The sequence below is a fragment of the Mobula hypostoma genome, chromosome 10, assembly GCF_963921235.1.
Source record: "Mobula hypostoma chromosome 10, sMobHyp1.1, whole genome shotgun sequence".
Taxonomy (NCBI): Eukaryota; Metazoa; Chordata; class Chondrichthyes; order Myliobatiformes; family Myliobatidae; genus Mobula; species Mobula hypostoma.
In genome coordinates this window covers 35,888,092-35,908,823 of record NC_086106.1, presented here as the reverse complement: position 1 = coordinate 35,908,823, position 20,732 = coordinate 35,888,092, and the positions used below count along the sequence as shown (strand labels likewise).

Below are 20,732 nucleotides of genomic sequence, written 5' to 3'. Positions count from 1 at the left end.
TGGTATGGTGGGGGGGGGGGCGGTGGGGGTGGGCACTGCACAGGACCGAAAGGAGCTACAGAAAGTTGTGAACTCAGTCAGCTCCATCATGAGCACTAACCTCCCCAGCATCCCGGGCATCTTCAAGGAGCGATGCCTCAAAAAGACGGCCTCCACCATTAAGGACCCCCATCGCCCAGGACATGCCCTCTTCTCACTGCAACCATCAGCGGGGAGGTACAGGAGCCTGAAGGCGCAAACTCAACAACTCAGGAACAGCTCCTTCCCCTCAGCCATCAGGTTTCTGAATGGACAATGAAACCATGAACACGAGCTCACTACTTTTCTCCCCCTCTTTTTGCACAACTTCATTAACTTAACTATTATATATATACAGTCATTCACAGTTTTGAATATTATGTATTACATTGTACTGCTACCATGTAACAAGTTTCACCATGTACCCCAGTGATATGAAACTAACTTCTGATTCTGTTCCGTATCACCAGTGATGAATCACCACACTTGATCAGAATCAGGTTTCACATCATTAACATATATTGGGAAAGTTGTTGTTAAACTTGCGACATAAAAACACTGTAAGTTGCAATAGGAAACATACTAAAAATTAAACTAAATGAGTAGTGCAAAAAGACTGCAAGAAACAGTGAGGTGGTGTTCCTGGGCTCAATGTCCATTCTGAAATCCGGTGGCACAGGGGAAGAAGCTGTTCCTGAATCGTTGACTGTGGGTCTTCAGGCTCCTGTACCTCCTCCCTGATGGTAGCAATGAGAAGAGGGCATGTCCTGGGTGGTGGGGGTCCTTAATGATGGTAAGAATATATAGCTGTGGAGGGAGACAACATAGAACCTGACAGCACAGTACGGGCCCTTCACCCCACGATGTGGTGCTATTCTTTAACCTACTTTAAGGTCAATTTAACCTTTCCCTTCCACAGAGCCCTCCATTCTTCTGTCATCCATGTGCCCATCTAAGAGTCTCTTTAATGTCCCTAATGTATCTGCCTCTACCACCACCCCTGGCAGGGTGTTCCATGCACTCACTACTCTCTGTGTGAAGAATTTACCTCTGACATCCCCCCTATACTTTCCTCCAATTACCTTAAAATGATGCCCCCCTTCCCCATTAGCCACTTCCAACCTGGGAAAAAGTCTCTGACTGCCCATTTGATCTACGCCTTTTTCATCTCCTTCATCAAGTCACCTCTCACCCTCCTTCGCTCCAAAGAGAAAAGCCCTAACTCATTCACCCATTCCCATAAAGACATGCTCTCCGATCTGGGCAGCATCCTGGTAAACCTGATAAAGTTTAAGGGAATGGGGGATTCTCAGATCCCTGTAAACAATGGATTCAGTACTGACTATGTCTGTGACTGCAGTGTGTTTGAATAATGTCTCACAGCTGCTTTCTTTGGAGCAAGTGAAGGGTTAAAGTTCGCCCAGATCCACATAAGATGTCTCTGGGTTTTTCACACCTTTTGATTTTGACAAAAAGCAGTACCTGGTGGAAATTAGACAGAACATTCCTTTCTTAATTAAAGCACAAATTTGACCCAGCTTTGTAATTATGTTGTGGCTCCAGCAAACCAGGCAGGACATTCCTTTCTTGAATTAAGGTGGCTGGAGTGTCTATCATATTGATTGTTCATTTGTATCAATAGACCATTGACTTGGCTGGAATACTTATGAAACTGATTGTTCATTGGTATCAGTAGTCCATTGACTTGGCCGGAATGGTTATCAAGCTGATTGTTCTTTGTATCCATAGTCCATTGACTTGGCTGGAATGCTTATCAAATTGATTGTTCTTTTGTATTGGTGGCCTTATAACCTCTGACAATTCTGACATCAGGCAGTGAATTTGTTGAACTGCTGGGGAGATCAGAAAGGTTCTCTCCCTGAAGTCGGGTCCAAATTCACTCGTCGGCTGAGCTTGAAGAAATAAAAAGGGTGGAAAGATAAGTAACGATCTTTTTGTACTGTTGTTATTTGATCCAGCAAAGTTACGTTTACAAACCTCCTCTGCACCTTTCCAATCATGAGGCAACCAGAACGCGACACAATTGTGTTGTGGGTAGTGGGGAACTGGTGTGGGATCAGAAAGAGGGCGATAGGATTGAGGAGGGATTATAAAGGGGTAGTAGAGAATGTGGTTAAGAGCATAAGATGCAGATCAGAATTAGGCCATTTGGTCCATCAAGTCTACTCTGCAATTTCATCATGGGTGATCCATTTTTCCTCTCAGCCGCAATCTCCTGCTTTCCATATAACCATATAACAATTACAGCACGGAAGCAGGCCATCGTGGCCCTTCTAGTCCGTGCTGAATGCTTACTCTCACCTAGTCCCATCTACCTGCACTTAGCCCATAACCCTCATTCCTTTCCTGTCCATATACCTATCAAATTTTTTTTAATGACAAAATTGTACCTGCCTCTACCACTTCTACTGGAAGCTCCTTCCACACAGCTACCACTCCCTGAGTAAAGAAGTTCCCATTCGTGTTACCCCTAAACTTTTGCCCCTTAACTCTCAACTCATGTCCTCTTGTTTGAATCTCCCCTACTCTCAATGGAAAAAACCTATCCAAGTCAACTCTATCTATCCCCCTCATAATTTTAAATACCTCTATCAAGTCCCCTGTCAAACATCTACGCTCCAAACAATAAAGACCTAACTTGTTCCACCTTTCTCTGTAACTGACGTGCTGAAACCCAGGTAACGTTCTGGTAAATCTCCTCTGTACTCTCTCTATTTTGTTGACATCCTTCCTATAATTTGGTGACCACAACTGTACACAATACTCCAAATTTGGCCTCACCAATGCCTTGTACAATTTTAACATTACATCCCATCTCCTATACTCAGTGCTCTGATTTATAAAGACCAGCATACCAAAAGCTTTCTTCACCATCCTATCCACATGAGATTCCACCTTCAGGGAACTATGCACTATAATTCCTAGACCACGCTGTTCTACTGCATTCTTCAATGCCTTACCATTTACCATGTATGTCCTATTTTGATTAGTCCTACCAAAATGTAGCACCTCACACTTATCAGCATTAAACTCCATCTGCCATCTTTCAGCCCACTCTTCTAACTGGCCCAAATTCTCTGCAAGCTTTGAAAACCCACTTCATTATCCACAATGCCAACTATCTTCGTATCATCTGCATACTTACTAATCCAATTTACCACTCTATCATCCAGATCATTAATGTATATGACAAACAACATTGGACCCAGTACAGATCCCTGAGGCACACCATTAGTCACCGGCCTCCAACCTGACAAACAGTTATCCACCACTACGCTCTGGCATCTCCAATCCAGCCACCGTTAAATCCATTTTACTACTTATATATTTTTTCCTAACGATTGAACCTTCCTAACTAACCTTCCGTGTGGAACTTTGTCAAAGGCCTTACTGAAGTCCATACAGACAACATTCACCACTTTACCCTTGTCAACTTTCCAAGTAACCTCTTCAAAAAATTCAATAAGATCTGTCAAACATGACCTTCCATGCACAAATCCATGTTGACTGTTCCTAAACAGACCCTGTCTATCCAGATAATTATATGTACCATCTCTAAGAATATTTTCCATTAATTTACCCACCACTGACGTCAAACTTACAGGCCGATAATTGCTAGGTTTACTCTTAGGACTTAGCAATTTACTCTTAAGTTTACTCTTAGAACACCTCCACCACCATCGCCAGCAGCTCATTCCACGCACTCACCACTCTCTGCATAAAAAACTTACCCCTGACATCTCCTCTGTACCTACTTCCAAGCACTTTAAAACTGTGCCCTCTCATGCTAGCTGGGAAAAAGCTTCTGACTATCCAAACAATCAGTGCCTCTCATCATCTTATACACCTCTATCAGGTCACCTCTCATCCTCCATCACTCCAAGAAGTAAAGGTCGAGTTCACTTAACCTATTCTCATAAGGCATGCTCTCCAATCCAGGGAACATCCTTGTAAATCTCCTCTGCACCCTTTCTATGCCTTCCACATCCTTCCCATAGTGAGGCGACGAGAACTGAGCAGAGTACTCCAAGTGGGGTCTGATCAGGGTCCTATATAGCTGGAACATTACCCCTTGGCTCTAAACTCAATCCCATGGTTGATGAAGGTCAATACACTGTATGCTTTCTTAACCACAGAGCCAACCTGCACAGCAGCTTTGAGCGTCCTATGGACTCGGACCGCAAGATCCCTCTGATCCCCCACACTGCCAAGAGTCTTTTTCTTCATTAATCTTCTTATTGATTTAAAAAAAGCATAAATACAAATCAAGAGGAGAATTCATTCAAATATATATATCGGTAACAATATAATCCAAGATTAAGATAGACATTGTCAAAATCATAGATATTGTTAAACTAGTCTAAAATATATAATAAAAAATGAAAATAACAATTGTCTTAGCAGTTTATGAAGAGAAAGGAAAAAACATTGGGTTTTAAATGAAAAGGAAAAAGAACCCACTACACTAAAGAAACAAAAAAAAATGAGGACTGGGCAGTCCATTTTCAGGATGCGATCAAGAAAGAAAGAAAGAAAGACTTTCTGATGAAATCTAAAACTTTGAAAAAAAGACTGAAAGAGTAATAAATAATTAAATGAAAATATTGGATAAAAGGTCACCATATTGCTAAGAGCCTTACAATTCATATTATATTCCGTCATCATATTTGACCTACCAAAATGAACCACCTCTCACTAATTTGCGTTGAACTTCATGTATCACTTCTCAGCCCAGTTTTGCATCCTATCAATGTCCCGCTATCCACACTATCCACAACCCCGGCAACCATTGTGTCATCAGCAAATTTACTAACCTAATCCTCCACTTCCTCATCCAGGTCAGTTGGTGGCCACCAAGAGGTCCTGGTTTCTTCTGCTGGATGGACTGTAGGTGCTCGTCAAAGTGGTCTCCCAATCTGGGCCGGGTCTCACAGATGAAATGTTGCCTCACCTGGAAGGACTGTTTGGGCCCCGAATGGTAGTGAGAGAGGAGATCCAGGGGCAGCTGTAACACTTCTCCTGGCGGCCACCAATTTTAATTCTACTTCCCATTCCCATTCCAACATGTTGGTCCATGGCCTCCTCTACTGCCGCGATGGGGCCACACTCGGGTTGGAGGAACAACTCCTTATTCCGTCTGGGTAGCCTCCAACCTGATGGCATCAACATCAATTTCTCCTGCTTCTGGTAATGACCCCCCTCCCACTTCACCATTCTCCATTCACATTTTGCTCCCTCACCTTATCTCCTTACCTGCCCATCACCTCCCTCTGGTGCTCTTCCCCCTTCCCTTTCTTCCATGGCCTTCTGTCCTCTCCTATCAGATTCCCCCTTCTCCAGCACTTTATCTCTTTCACCAATTTCTCAGCTCTTTACCTCACCACTCCCCATCTCCTGGTTTCACCTATCACCCACAATCCTGTACGTCTTCCCCACCTCCTTACTCTGATCTCATCTTTTTTTTTCTAGTCCTGATGAAGCATCTTGGCCCAAAACGACAACTGACTGGTACAAGCTGACAGGAAGGTGACAGTAACTCATATCACCTCACGTTACAACAGTGGTGTGCAGAAGAGCATCTCTAAACATACATGTCGAACCTTGAAGTGGATGATGAAGAATACCATTTTCACAATACCAGTAATATTGAAAAAAAATATAACGTTGACTTGCAGTCTATGCAGAAGTAAACATCATGGTACCTGCAGCTGCCTAAATTGACATACAGTGGCAGGAAAACGTTTGGGCACCCCGGTCAAAATTTCTGTTACTGTGAATAGTTAAGTGAGTAGAAGATGAACTGATCTCCAAAAATCATAAAGTTGAAGATGAAACATTCTTTTCAACATATTGAGCAAGATTAGTGTATTATTTTGGTTTTGTACAATTTTTGAGTGAAAAAAAGGAAAGGAGCACCATTGAAAAGTTTAGGCACCCCAAAAGATTTGAGCTCAGAGATAACTTTTGCCAAGGTTTCAGACCTTAATTAGCTTGTTAGAGTTATGGCTTCTTCACAGTCATCATTAGGAAAGGTCAGGTGATGCAAATTTTAAAGCTTTATAAATACCCTGACTCCTCAAACCTTGTCCCAACAAACAGCAGCCATGGGCTCCTCTAAGCAGCTGCCTAGCACTCTAAAAATTAAAATAAATGATGCCCACAAAGCAGGAGAAGGCTATAAATGGTAGCAAAGCGTTTTCAGACGGCCGTTTCCTCAGTTCATAACGTAATTAAGAAATGGCAGTTAGCAGGAACGGTGGAGGTCAAGTTGAGGTCTGTAAGACCAAGAAAACTTTCTAAGAGAGCTACTCATAGGATTGCCAGAAAGGCAAATCAAAACCCCTGTTTGACTGCAAAAGATCTTCAGGAAGATTTAGCAGACTCTGGAGTGGTGGTGCACTGTTCTACTGTGCAGCGACACTGAAGAAATATGACCTTCATGGAAGAGTCATCAGAAGAAAACTTTTCCTGCATCGTTACCACAAATTTCAGCATCAGAAGTTTGCAAAGGAACATCTAAACAAGCCTGATGCATTTTGGAAACAAGTCAATGGTAGAATTGAGTTTTCTTCAGTTGGCAATTCTCCGAGAAGTGCCAGGATTTGTTTTCCTCAAAGACCATTTCTATATCTTAAAGATTCTTTGCTTCCTGCAGGGAGGAGGTGTGAGGCTATTTAACTAAGTGGGAAGGTGGGAAGGTAATTTAGATTAGGAATCAATTAAAGCCAATTGTACGGACAACTGTCAACTTTCCTCTTATTATTCTTTTGCCTCAGAGAACAATTTAGACTGATTTCTTTTTTTTAATCCTGACTTGCCCAAAGAGGTGAATATTAATGTACTGGGATCACGAATGTAAGTCTGTCATACATAACTGTTTCATTCAATAAATCACAAGACCAACCCCAAATGAAATTTGTGGCCAATGATTAAAATCAATGATGGGAAGGTTCAAATAATGAAGTGCTTCAAGCATTTGGGATAGCTTCATTGTATCAGATTGCATTTTTAATTAGTTTTAATCAGTGGCTGATGTCATCACAGTGGGTCATGACATCACAATGGCTGATGACATCACAATAGCTGATGACATCACAATAGCTGATGACATCACAATGGCTTTAAATCAGAAACCATGAGAAATATTTTGGTGTTGATATCAGATAAGAAGCACAAACTGTTGTGTCTCAGTCTTCAGCTAGGAAATAGTAGAGAGCTAAAGAGGTGATAACTCCCGAACAAATGGGGTTGAGATGGAGCAGATGCTTGCTCAGGCAGGATGAAGAGGAAAGATCTCAGGTAATTCCAAACTTGTCAGCAACTGTTCAGTGTCCAGCTGGCCCCCGTTTTTCGAACGTTCACTTTACGACTCCTCGCTGTTATGAAAGACCAAATTAGTTACCTGTTTTCGCTGACAAGAAGGTGTTTTCACTGTTACAAAAAAATGCAGCATGCACCCCGAGCAGCGAGAGTGGCGAAAATAGCGTTCAGCGTTTCTTGTGAAGCGAGCCGTTATAGAGGCAGCGCGCACCCTGAGCAGCGAAAAGTGAAATAGCGTTCAGCGTTTGTTTTGCAGCGAGCCGTTATAGAGGCAGCGCGCACCCTGAGCTGCGAGAGTGGCGACAAGCCAAGCTTCTTCCCCGGGAACTACACTCAGCATCTCAGCATTAAGCTGCCATAGCTTTGAACTGCGTGAGATTTTCACTACAATTGACAATACTGCAATGATTGCAGAAAAGTATGACTTTAACTTTGAAAGGGCACGTAGGTTCAGGGCAGGTTTGCAGGATGTTTTGAGTGCTTACAAAGAACTGTATGATAGAAAGATGTGTGAACCTTCCAGTGTGCTGGCTGTCTTCTTGACTCTGCTAAGTGAAACTACATCAGTGATCCCCAACCTCAGGGCTGCGGACCAGGAATGTAGGGCCAGAGAGATGGCATCTGCCGTTGACCTGTTGCTCCGGTAGGCGAATTGCAAAGCGTCGAGGTTGACCGGTAGGCTGTGGTTGATGTGTGGCAAAACCAATCTCTCGAAGCACTTCATAGCAATTGATGTCAGAGCCACAGGTCGATAGTCATTCAGGCATGCCATCTTCCTCTTCTTCGGCACTGGGATTAACGTTGCCTTCTTAAAACACGAGGAGATCTTCGGCTGAAGCAAGAAGCAGTTGAGATGTCAGCAAACACTCCAGCTAGCTCCCTTGCACAGGCCCAGAGAACCCGTACTGGGATGCCATCTGGGCCCATCGCCTTCCTTGGATTTATCTTCAGGAAGGCCCTTCTGTAGCCTCTTTAGAACACCTGGAGAATAAAGACGCATACGTAAGACTACAGCTCTGCCTTTAATACCATCATTCCAAATAAACTGATTCCTAAGCTCCGGAACCTGGGCCTTAGCACTCAGATCTGCAGCTGGATCTTCAACTTCCTCACAGACAGAACCCAGGCTGTAAAAATAGGGGACAAGATCTCCTCTACAGGAGATCTTGTTAGTGTTATTTTAGGCTTATGTGTTATTTGGTATGATTTGGTAGGTTATTTTTAGATCAATTTGGTCGAGGGGGTGTTTCTTGTGTGATTCTTTCAAGGGTAACATGTTTGAGAAGAACATTAAACTTTGAGGGTTTGGGCTAATAGGTTGCAGCAGGTTAGTGAAATATATGCAAGGATATAATGGGATGCATTGAAAGGGCAGGGAGGGGGCAATCCAGTGGACGGATGTACAGAATTTAAGTTGCTGGATGTTAAACGTTTGCAAGCTTCCTGCCCATCTAATCTTTATTTTATCAAATCAGAAAATACTCACAGCTCGGGAACTAATCTATTGCCATTCTCTTGCCCTTGTGCAGTCTGCTTCTTCAGAAGACAGTGTCCCTTCATCAAACGAAGCTGATAGAAAGACTAACACCAGCCCTAGTTTACAGTCACGCCAAGGATCCTGCGGCTCGTCTGACGAATCTGTATCCATGACACAATCAGGTATGAAGTTTCTGACAGCTATGTGTGAGCTTTTCATTATTTATACTTGGTAGGTACTCACAGAATTCCATGTAACCACAGCTAACATTACAGCTCAGTACTGATGGGATAGTCTCAGTAAATCCAGTTGCTCATGAAGGGTTGCAATTGTCCATATCAGCAGAATTGTATTCAGCTGCAAACTGTAATCTCGAGGCCTGGTCTATCACTCCTTTTGACCATTACTATCAAGCTAGGAACCAATGCCAGTTCAGTGGCGAGTATAGAAAGAAGTTTTACAAGTTGCATTGGGTGGATCTGAACTGAATAGAGCTGCTACACAGAACCATCAGCTTGTTAAATGGCAAAAGCAGCATACAGTAAACAGATGCATCACACACAATGCTGGAGGAACTCAGCAGACCAGACAGCATTAAAGGAAAAGAGTAAACAATCGATGTTTCAGGCCGAAAACCTTCACGACTGGAACGAAAGGAAGAAGGAGTCAGAAAAAGAAGGTGGGGGAAAGGAAGGAAGAGATACAAGTTGGCAGGTGATAGGTGATACTGGGAGAGGTGGAGGGGTTAAAGTAAAGAGCTGAGAAGTTGATTGGTGAAAGGGGTAAAGGGTTGGAGTAGGGGGTATTTGATAGGAGAGGACAGAGGACCATTGAAGAAGGGAAGGAGGATGAGCACCAGTGGGAGGTGATGGGCAGGTCAGGAGATGAGGTGAGAGAGGGAAACGGATGGAGAGGAGGAGGAGGCAGTTACTGGAAGTTTGAGAAATTGATGTTTGTGCCATCAGGTTGCAGATCACCCAGACAAAAAATAAGCTCTTGCCACTCCAACCTGAGGGTGGCCTCACAGTGACAGGAGACCATGGACTGACATATTGGAATGGAAAGTAGAGTTGGAATGGCTGGCCACTGGAAAATCCCGCTTTTTGTGGCAGATGGAGCGAAGCTGCTTGACAAATGTCTCCCAGTCTGGGCTGATCAATATATAGGAGGCAGCACCAGATACTATAGGTGATCCCAACAGACTCACGGGTGAAGTGTCGCCTGGCGTGGAAGGGCTGTTTGAGGCCCTGAATGGTAGTGAGGAAGGAGGTGTAGGGGCAGGTGTGGCCCTTGTTCTGCTTGCAAGGATAAGTGCCAGGAGGGAAATCAGTGGGGAGGGATGAGTGGACAAGGGAGTCATGTAGGGAGTGATTCCTACGGAAAGATATGCTTGGTGGTGGGCTCCCTTTGGAGATAGCAGAAGTTGCAGAGAGTTACGTGCGGGATGCAGAGGCTTGTGTGGTGATAGGTGAGGACAAGAGGAATCCTATCCCTCGTGTGGCAGCAGGTGGAAGGGTTGAGGGTGATTTGTGCAATGTGGTTGAGGGCTGCGTTGATAGTGGAGGAAAGGAAGCCCTTTTCTTTGAAGAAGGAGGATATCTCAGTTGTTCTGGAATGAAAAGCTTCATTCTGGGAGCAGATGCAGTGGAGATGGAGGAACTGAGGCCAGGGAATGGCATTTTTGCAAGTGATAGGGTGGGAAGACGTCTTGTCCAGAGAGCTGTGAGAGTCAGTGGGTTTGTAAAGAGTATCAGCAGATAAACTGTCTCCAAAGATGGAGACAGAGATCGAGAAGGGGGAGAGAGGTGTCAGAAGTGGGCCAGTTGAGGGCAGTGTGGAAATTGGAGAAAGTTGACGAAATTGATGAGCTCAGCATGGGTGCTGGAAGCAGGACCAATGCAGTTATCTTTGTAGCGTAGGAAGAGTTGTGGAGTGATGCCCGTTTAGGTTCGAAACATGGACTGTTTCATGACTGTTAGCTCTTTTCCATAGCTGTTGCCTGGCCTGCTGAGTTCCTTCAGCATTTTTTGGGTATTACTTTGGATTTCCTACATCTGCAGATTTTCTCATCTTCAATTAAGAGTTCAGCAGTTCCCCAACCAATGGATCTGATCAAAGTTCTGCCACCCTGGTTCACACTCTCCCACTCCTTGTCCATGTCCAGTCCCTCATGCACCCGTCGGGACAAAGCATCTGCATCAATGTTCCGGCTCCCCAGCCGGTACTTCAGGCTGAAATCATATACCGACAAGGCTGCCAACCACCTGTGGCATCCAGTTTCGCCAAGGTCAGGATGTAAGTGAGCGGATTGTTGTCCGTCCTCACCTCAAACTTGGCCCCAGAGGGACAGTCACTCAGCTTCTCCACCACTGCCCATTTCAATGCCACAAATTCCAACTTGTGGGTGGGAGAGTTTCTCTCGGAGGGTAACAAATTCCAGCTGACGAACACCACAGGCCTCAACCCGGTGCCCGGATCCTGATACAACATACGGTAGTCGGGCTCTGCAAAAGCCAGCACCGGTGCCTGGGTCAGCAACTCTTTCAGCGATTGAAAAGCCTCCTCGCATTTTGCATCTGTCGAAAGGGCTCTGATGGGTTTAGATATTCTCCAACCTCCTGTCCCCTTTTCCTTTTCCCTTTCTTCCCCAAGGGAGGGTAACCACACTGAAGCTGGTTCTAGGGGTGACTCACTTTGGGTAGCCCTTCACGGATCTCCGATACGAACCACAGAACCCCAAGAATGAGCGCAGAGTACTCACAGTCTGGGGCCTCGGTCACGTGGTCCCCAATTCTATCTAGCTATTAAATGATTACACTTTATAACCCTTATTTTGTTGTGTGGTTAGTGGAGAAACCAAATATAGAAGACAAAGGCAGCACTCTTGTTAAAGTTAACAGTTTGTGCACAAAATTGTTGGAGCTCACGCCTCCGGTGTTCCTCCTTAAAAGACCTCCGCCGAAACGTTGCCAACCTCCGGACCCTCGAATTCCTGTAGACTCCGTCCGGTGATCACCGAGCACTCCCCGCACTCGTTCTACCTCCTCACTCGCCTCGACCGAAAAACCGCAAAAACTCGGTTCCCAGACAAACAAGATAGACTAACGTGTCTCTCATTTGGTTAGTTCCCTGTTATCTGTAGTTAAAACCCAAATATCGCAGCTACAGAGAAACTATGACATCAGCAGTTAGCATTACAGAGACACCATTTCATTAGCCTTAGCAGTCAACATTACCAAGAACCCTACATGTGTTAGTTGGTATGTGTTCTAAGACTGGGGCTCTCAGTACATGTGTGATAAACAAAACAAAATGGTATGTGAGAGTTTCCATTTAATTCTGGCAGATATTACTGCATTGAATCAGACTGATTTTAATTGGAAACTTAAGCATCAGGTAGCGATAAATGAATAGAAACTCAGTAAAATTGTTAGTTGATTTCTCCCTGCTGAGGTGTATATTTTGAATGATAAAGAATTGATTGAATTGGAAGCTACTACCTATTATAACTTTGATTTGATTGCATCCCTAACAGAGACAGCATCTGACAAGAGATCTATTGTAGACATATTGAAGGAAGTGCATGAAAAGTATCAGAAGGAGAGATTGAAGGCACGGGAGGCCAGACTCAGGAAAAGACTAGAGGTAAGATTATTGTTATACCTTCTTACCTTGACTGTCCTGCTAGTCTTTGATTAGGGCAATAAGAAAGTTGTATGTATATACTACTCCAAAATCAATTTGCTATCCACAATATTCATTGTTTAATTTGGAAAACTGTTCAGGAAATTAAGTATATGGCTATTCAAAGGGCTTGATCTACCTTTATTCTTTTTGTTTCTGTTCCATTGCTGGAAGATCCTTCATATCACCCTCAACTTATTCTTAAGGCCCTTTGCATTGCTATATTGCTTCTGATGTTCACAAGTTTTTGAAGAGTATGTAGCTCATTCCACACTCTCACCACCTTCTGAGTGAAGAAATTCCTCCTCATGTTCCCTTAAACCTCTCACCTTTCACCCTCAAACCATGGCCTCTGGTTGTAGTACCACCCAACCTAAGTGGCAAAAATCTGCTTGCATTTACCCGAGATCCCTCATACCTCTGTCAAATCTCCTCTCAATCTTCTATGTTCCAAGGAATAAGGGCCTAACCTATTCAATCTTCCCTCATAACTCAGGTCCTCCAGTCCTGGCACCATCCTTATAAATCTTCTCTGTACTCTTTCAACTTTACTGACATCTTTCCTGTGGGTAGGCAGCTGAAAGTGCACACGACACTCCAAATTAGGTCTTACTACTGTCTTATAGAATTTCAACATAACATACAAACTTACCTTGATTTATGAAGCCGAAGGTGCCAGAAGCTTCCTTCATGATCATATCTACCCATGGCACCACGTTCAGTGAATTATGGTCCTGTATTCATGGAAATGGATGTCCAAAGCAGAGGCTCAGCATCTGTAGAAAGAGAAACCATTTAATGACTGGGCTCGGGACTTGTGCTGACGAGAATAATGTTGTGCGCTGCCCAGTGGAGTGGCCAGTGTTATTACTGAACCTCATCAACTGTACTAATGAATTATGCCTGTACCGTATAGCCTACTGTATAACATGGGACTATTTTATTGTGTAGTAACGCGTTATTGAACATGCGCTATTAGGCGCGTATTGATCTGTATATCTGTGTTCAGTTCGGGTTCCGTCAGTGAAAAACCCTGTTAACTTAGCTCCAGTCTCCAGCATTTTTATTTATAGTTTTATTGTGTAACCCGGCCACATACACAACAATGCCCAAGCAAGAAATGGATTGAATCGCTAAATCATGAGATCCAATCTTTCTGTCACAACTATAACCTCACTCTGCTCTGGAAATAATGCTTTCTGCTATGGGTTTCTGTTCTGTTCGCCATTACCTGCATTTAATTGTTACAAGGGGCACTTCGTGGTGTATTTTTGATTGTAGCATATTTTAAGCAAAATATCTTTTTTTGTTCAGGGTTGGATGGCATTGATCAATTTCATTTCTTTCCTTTCCCCAGTTATGGTTGAACAACATAAAGCAACTGTCCACAACTGCCTTGGCCTTGGGGGTAGAGCGTACCCGGAATGAGCTGCTCCCACTTCTGACTGGTAGGTACAAAGCTGCGTGTGGTTGGGCTGCCTCGGTTTGAACAATCGCCCCTCAGAGTCGCCTTGCCACTGATTTCTCGTCTCGATGCAGACACCATTTTCGTTGAAGACGAGGCACTGCTGGCATTAGCGGAGCAACTAGGGAGCTTCACGGTGCTCGTTGGCGGACCGGAGTATGTTCACTGTTTGCTGGTAAGAGCGGACGTACATTTACAAAGCACTGCACAGGACGGTCACACGGTTAATGCCATTGAAGTGGTATTACTGTCTTAATAAAGGTTAATTTCCAGAAGATGATTCTCAAAGCAGCAGGGTTCCACAGGCAATGATAAAGTAAATGACTTAATAATGAGTCATAGAAAAGTTCAGCACATGTTCCCCTTAAACATTTCACCTTTCACCCTTAACCCATGACCTCCAGCTGCTGTCTCATCCAACCTCAGTGGACAATGACTGCTTGCATTTACCCTATCGAAACCCCTCATAATCTTGTCTCTTTCTGTCATATCTCTTTGCAATCTTCTATGTTCCAAGTTAAAAAAAGTCCTAACATATTCAATCTTTCCATATAACTCAGGTCCTCCAGACCCGGCAATGTCCCTGTAATCTTTCTTTGTTATGATGGGTTGCTTGAATGAGGGGTAAATGGACACATACAGAACCCTCTCTGCTTTTATTGTTTGCAATAAAATCTTTGAGGCAGATGAGGCTTTGTGCTGCCCCAACATATTTGTAGGCAGGAGAAAGTCTGCAGATGCTGGAAATCCATAGCAACTCTCACAAAACGCTGGAGGAACTCAGCAGCTCAGGCAGCGCCTGTGGAAAAGAGTAAGTGGTCGATGTTTCTGGCCGAGACCCTTCTTCAGGACCTGGTTGAAATATTGGAGGGGTGTATCATTGAGAATTGCTACAGTGAAGTGTAGTTACTTTACCCCTGATCCAGGTTCACCCACGCAGCCTGTTGGAAAACATACACGGGCTGATACCGTCCCCCGAACACTGAAACCTCTGTTCTGTATTGACCAAATATACGTTCAACATGAGCCCAACCGGGGGAAACAAAACACAGATGTTAATGCCCAGATGCAATGGTCCTATGCATTAAATATTTATTTAAAATAACATACTTGTATTGTTTTTAAATACCCGTAATGGGGAACAAGATTCTGAAATTAAATAACGAGGGCCTTAGGCTATTACAGGGCATAGTTCAAATTAAAATGATTTTCAGTGATCAGTTCATCATAGGACAATTCAGAATTAAAACAATGAAATCAATTTATGAAACAACCAAAGTAGCTCGATCAATGAGGTTTAACCAGGATGCTGCCTGCTTCAGAGGAAGTGCTGCAACTTTATCAGACTCTGGGTAGGCCACGTCTGGAGTACTGCATGCAGTTCTGATTGTCCCACTGTAGGAAAGATGTTGGGGCTTTGGGGTCGATGCGGAAGAGGTTCGCCAGAATGTTGCCTGGTTTAGAGGACATGCGATCATGAGAGCTGGATAAACTTATGTTGTTTTCTCTGAAGCACTGGAGGCCGAGGGGAGATCTGCTAGAGGTTTGTAAGATTATGAGAAGCATGTGCATAGATAAAGTAGAGAGGAGTATCTGTTTCCCAGGATTTAAATGTCTAATACCAGAGGTATGCATTAAAGGTGAGAGTGGGTAGGTAGGTTCAAGGGGGATGTGAGGGGTAAGTTTTTTTACCATCAGAGTGGTGGATGCCTGGAATACATTGACTGGTATGATGGTAGAGGCTTTTCAGAGATTTTTGGATAGGCACATGTGTATGAGAAAGATGGAGGGAGATGGACATTGTGTAGGTAGGAGGGATTAGTTCTTGGTGGTTTTTGATTTTCTTTTTAGCTGGTTCAGCACAACATTGTGGGCCGAATGGCCTGTTTCTGTACTGTACTGTTCGATGTTTTACTTTCTTGTTTGCAGTGGTTCCAAATTAGACATTCCAGCGTTCAGTATGTTGAGTGTAGAGTGTGTACATTCTTTTTGTATTGATACTCCTTTCAAAAATGTTTTCTTTTTGTGTAAAATTACCTGCGAGTACAGGCAGAGAATTCTTAAAGCATTTACTTAAGGAATCCAATTCGTTCATGTGTGGTTGGAGGCTGTATATAAAATATCACAAACTTTTAGCAGTGTTTCTTGAAGAACGCTGAGATGGCATGGCTTTGTATTATAGATAATAGCAATTCAGAAGCGTTTTCTCGGAGCCCCTGTGGTGCCTGCAACTCTAAACTGAAACATGGGCACAGTTGTTGTTTGAATAGTTCCATGAGATATAGGTGCAGAGTTAGGCTATTTGGCCCATCGATCCATTTTCCCCTCTCAGCCCCAATCTCCTGCCTTCTCCCTGTATCCTTTCATGCTGCAATTAATAAACAGTCTTATCAATCTGTCTTTCAATCCTGGCTAATCCTTTTTTCCCCTCCTCTGCCTACTCCCCAGTCTTCTCCCAGTAACCTTTGATGCCATGAACCTATCAAGAACCTATCAATCTCTGCCTTAAATATACCCAATTACTTGACCTCCACAGCCACCTGTGGCACAGAATTCCACATATTCACCACCCTCTTGCTAAAGAAATTCCTCATCATTTTCATTCTAAAAGGATATCCCTCTATTCTGGGGCTGTGTCCTCTAGCCTTAGACTCCCCCGCCATAGGAAACATCCTCTCCACATCCACTCTATTCAGACCTTCCAACATTTGATAGGTTTCAATGAGGTCTCTTCTCATTCTTCTGAACTCCAGCGAGTACAGGCCCAGAGCCATCAAACGCTCCTAACGTGACAAGCCTTCCATTCCCAGTATGATTTTTGTGAACCTCCTTTAAACTCTGCACAATGTCAGCACTTCCTTTCTTAGATGAGGGGCCCAAATCTCCTCATAATACTCTAAATGATGCCTCACCAATACATTATCAAGCCTTAACATTACATCCCTGCTTTTATATTCTAGTCCTCTCGAAATGACTGCTAACATTGCATTTGCCTTCCTCACCCTGCAAGTTAACCTTCAGTGAATGCTGCACGAGGACTCCCAAGTCCCTTTGCACCTCGGATTCTTGAACTTTCTCCCAATTTAGAAAGTAGTTTACACTTTTATTTCTTCTAACAAATTGGATGACCATGGACTTCCCTCAAACTTGGGGAAAATTATTATGACAGGCAGCTTCATGTTTATTTGCATATTAAAACCTCATAGAATGAACAATTATTGGTACTTAATTTGAAGATGAAATAGTAATTACTGATAATTAGGAATGTGTCAGTGTAATTTCCATTTATTTAATATTAGTACAGTGTTTTCTGGTTACGAACCTTGGGAATTTCTGTGATTGAGAAAATATGTCCTTTGATTTATACAGTTTTTGGTAGTTTGTGTTTTGTCCTCCAGCACGGCTCTATATTCTTCTGCCTTTAAATGTTTCTCTGTCTCATTTTCTTTATGAGAATTCCTAATTCTCAGCAATTTAAGAATTTATCTTAAAGATTGTTTCTAAATATTGTGTTTCTTAGAAGTAGAGAAAAAAGAAGATGTGTTTCAGTTTAATTCTTTCCCACTAATCAGCCTCCCTTGGAGAACCTGGCAATGGCGGAAAAATCGGTAATACGAGATAAAGCCATCGATTCACTGCGAGCCATCTCCCACGAGCACTCTCCTGCAGACCTAGAAGTCCACTTTGTGCCACTGGTGAAGCGCCTGACTTGTGGTGACTGGTTCACGTACAGGACTTCGGCATGCAGCCTTTTCAGTGTCTGCTACCCTCGGGTATCCAGCTCTGTAAAGGCCGAGCTGCGTCAGTAAGTACTTTCCTCCCTTGGAATGCTGCAGATGAACATGATAGAAGTTAGCTAGGAATATTACTGTATTATTGTAGAAAATCTACATCCTGTAGTATCGCTCATTATGTACCGTGTCGTATGGTGTGGGCGATCGTGGGTCTTTCCGTGGACACGATTGTTCTTGGCGAAGTTTTCTACAGAAGTGGTTTGCCATCGCCTTCTTTCTGGGCAGCGTGTGTCTTTACAAGACGGGTGACCCCCAGCCCATTATCAATACGCTTCAGAGACTGTCTGCCTGGTGTCAGTGTCAGGAGTTGAGATCTGCACCTGCTACTCATACAACCGTCCACCACCTGCTCCCACAGCTTCACGTAGCCCTGATCGGGGAGGCTAAGCGGGTGCTACACCTTGCCCTAGGGTGACCTGCAGGCCAGTGGAGGGAAGGAGTGCCTTACACCTCCTTTGGCAGGGACCTATTTCCTTCCTGCCACCCAATTTCGGTATAATTTGGTTTTATTGGCGATAAGATGCTACCACCATGGTGGACGGGACCTTGTTTGAACTGAGTGGGTAGAAGATTCTAGTTTAGAGAATAATCAGCCCCAAAATAGCACAGAAAGTGCGGCATTTTTGTTTTTAATGACATTAAGTGAAGGCTTTTTGTGTGTTTTTAGTGAGAAAGGAGCAAAAGCCGAGGTGCATCATAGTCGAGTGGTGCTCATCACTTACTCTCGGCTGTGTGATTGAAGTGGCCTTGTCATTTACAAGGGAGTGCTCTTTTCGAGAGCCGTGTCTTGTCAAGCCTGTTGCTCTGCTTCAGGGCCATTTTGATTAATGTGGCGCACAGAGGATTTCACTTGTTCAGAGGTGTTTGACTTTTGTCGGACGAGAAGGTTGCTTTGGTAACTGTGTGCGCCTGCAGTCCACAACCAATGGCTCTGTTCTGCTCCAAGTGCAGGAGTCCCACATCTGGGGTTCAGTTCCAGCCCCTTTACTCCCTGAATTAAAATTTTTTGTGGTGTCATTTGTGTAAACTTTCAGACACAGTCAGTTGTTTCAGAAAAAGAGAGGGCTGTATGGTGGGGAAATTCTGGGCAGCTTCTAGAGTAGGTTACGTGGTCAGCACAACATTGTGGGCTGAAGGGCCTGGAATGTGCAGTAAATTTCTGTGTTCTGTTGCTATCTTGAAGTATTTCTCAGGATAAAATCTGAATACCACAAATATTGGATGTTTGGGTGGTGTGATGGAGATGCGTCTCTACCAAAGGAGGTGTAAGGCTTCCTTCTGCTGGTCTGCAGGCCACCCTTGGGCAAGGTGTAGCACCTGCTTCGATACCACCGCCCCGATCAGGGTCAGGTGAAGCCATGGGATCAGGTGGTGGATGAGCAGCCGGTGCAGATCACAAGTCCTGGTTATGCGACCCCTGACGCCAGGTAGACAGTTTCTGAAGTGTATTGATAATGGGCTGGGGGTCACCCACCTTGTAAAGACACACACTGCCCAGAAGGCGGAAATGACAAACCACTTCTGTAGAAAACTTTACGGAGAACAATCAGGGTCATGGAAAGACCGTGACCACCCATTGCATATGACACAGCACATAATGATGATGGGTTTAGCAAAATATTTTAGTAGCTTCTGATTTAGAAACATTAATTACAAAAATGTCAATTTTTAGTGCTTGTATTTCTGCTTGCGAATTGTTAAGTTCTGCATCAATGGGCGACTACTCCTATGTGACCTTTAATTTTATTTTTTCTGCAGACTTTTCCACAGCTTGTGCTCAGATGACACACCAGTGGTCCGCCAGGTAGCAGCATCAAAGTTGGGTGAATTTGCAAAGGTTCTGGAGCTGGAGTTTTTGAAAAGTGACATTATACCCCTCTTCACTTCCCTGGCTTCTGATGAGCAGGTATGTAGTTGTAGAGCAGACACTGGTGTGGCAGCGGGAAGTCGAATTGAAGTGGGTGGCCATTGGGATACCCCGGCTGTCGCAGCGGACCCAGAGAAGGTGCTCGATGAAGAAGCACCCCCACCCCCAACCCCATCTGTGCTGGTCCTCCGATGTCGAGGGGCCACGGCAAGAGCTCCAGATACAGCGAATAGCCCCGAGAGGAAAGCACCGCTTCGCCTGCAAGAACTGTTTGCAGCCCTGATCGGAGGCAAATGGGCGAGTGTAGACCTTGTCTTGCTTTCGGGGAGAGCGGCGAGGATGAATGAGTGGCGTGGAGAGCGAACCCTGTGGAAACCTGAAGGGTGGGGTGGGGGAAGGGGGGTGTGATTAGTGGCAGAGGCCCCTTGCAGATAGCGGAGGATTGAGATTCGTCTAGGAGTCTATTGTGGGTGGTGGGGGCTACAGACACTGATGCGCTGGAAAGGCTTGTGGGGTGGGAATGCAGGTGACGTGGATGAGGGAAGCGTGGATTATAGTGGAAGAAAGGTGATCTTATTCCCCATGGCTTGTCATGATTTATCTTGCTGAAGCTGCTGCTGTAACCTTCGCTTTATGTCACATGTGTATCAATTGCTTGTACTGAGGAGCCTCTGTATCCCACACGTCATGGCAGTGTGTGAAATAACGGAGAGTACTTGGCTCATTCCGGTAACAGGCTGTCTGTCATTCCGCTCACTGGAGCAATTGCATGATTTCACACCCCCCCCCCCCCCCCACACATTACCGCTTGCATTTTACTGTATGGATGAGCTGGAGGTGGGAAAGATTGGTATGGATGGTGCGTCCGTGGCAAAGAACTGAGTTGCATCCGGTTAATATGTCTACGTACTCAATATGCTACGCCTTGTTAATGCCACTTCCTGCTTGCAAAGTTTCTGTTGTCGCAGTCTGCACCATCTGTTCACCTTTGTAACCGGGGTTCACAACCCTCTTTTACGCCATCGACCCCCTACCATCAACCGAGGGGCCCCAGGTTGGGAGCCCCTGCTTTATAAAGTTCCTTTA

At 44.3% G+C, this 20,732-nt stretch overlaps 1 protein-coding gene across 1 annotated transcript in view; it reads left to right on the top strand.

Moving 5' to 3' along the window:
- The first annotated feature begins 13,226 nt into the window (after positions 1–13,226).
- Positions 13,227–20,732, top strand: part of LOC134352507 (serine/threonine-protein phosphatase 2A 65 kDa regulatory subunit A alpha isoform-like) — a 39,420-nt gene continuing 31,914 nt past the window's right edge. Inside the window, exons 1-5 of the mRNA XM_063059774.1 lie at positions 13,227–13,241; positions 13,878–13,968; positions 14,060–14,160; positions 17,558–17,790; positions 19,538–19,685. Coding sequence (XP_062915844.1) covers positions 13,227–13,241; positions 13,878–13,968; positions 14,060–14,160; positions 17,558–17,790; positions 19,538–19,685 — 588 coding nt within the window. The remainder of the gene's footprint in view (positions 13,242–13,877; positions 13,969–14,059; positions 14,161–17,557; positions 17,791–19,537; positions 19,686–20,732) is intronic.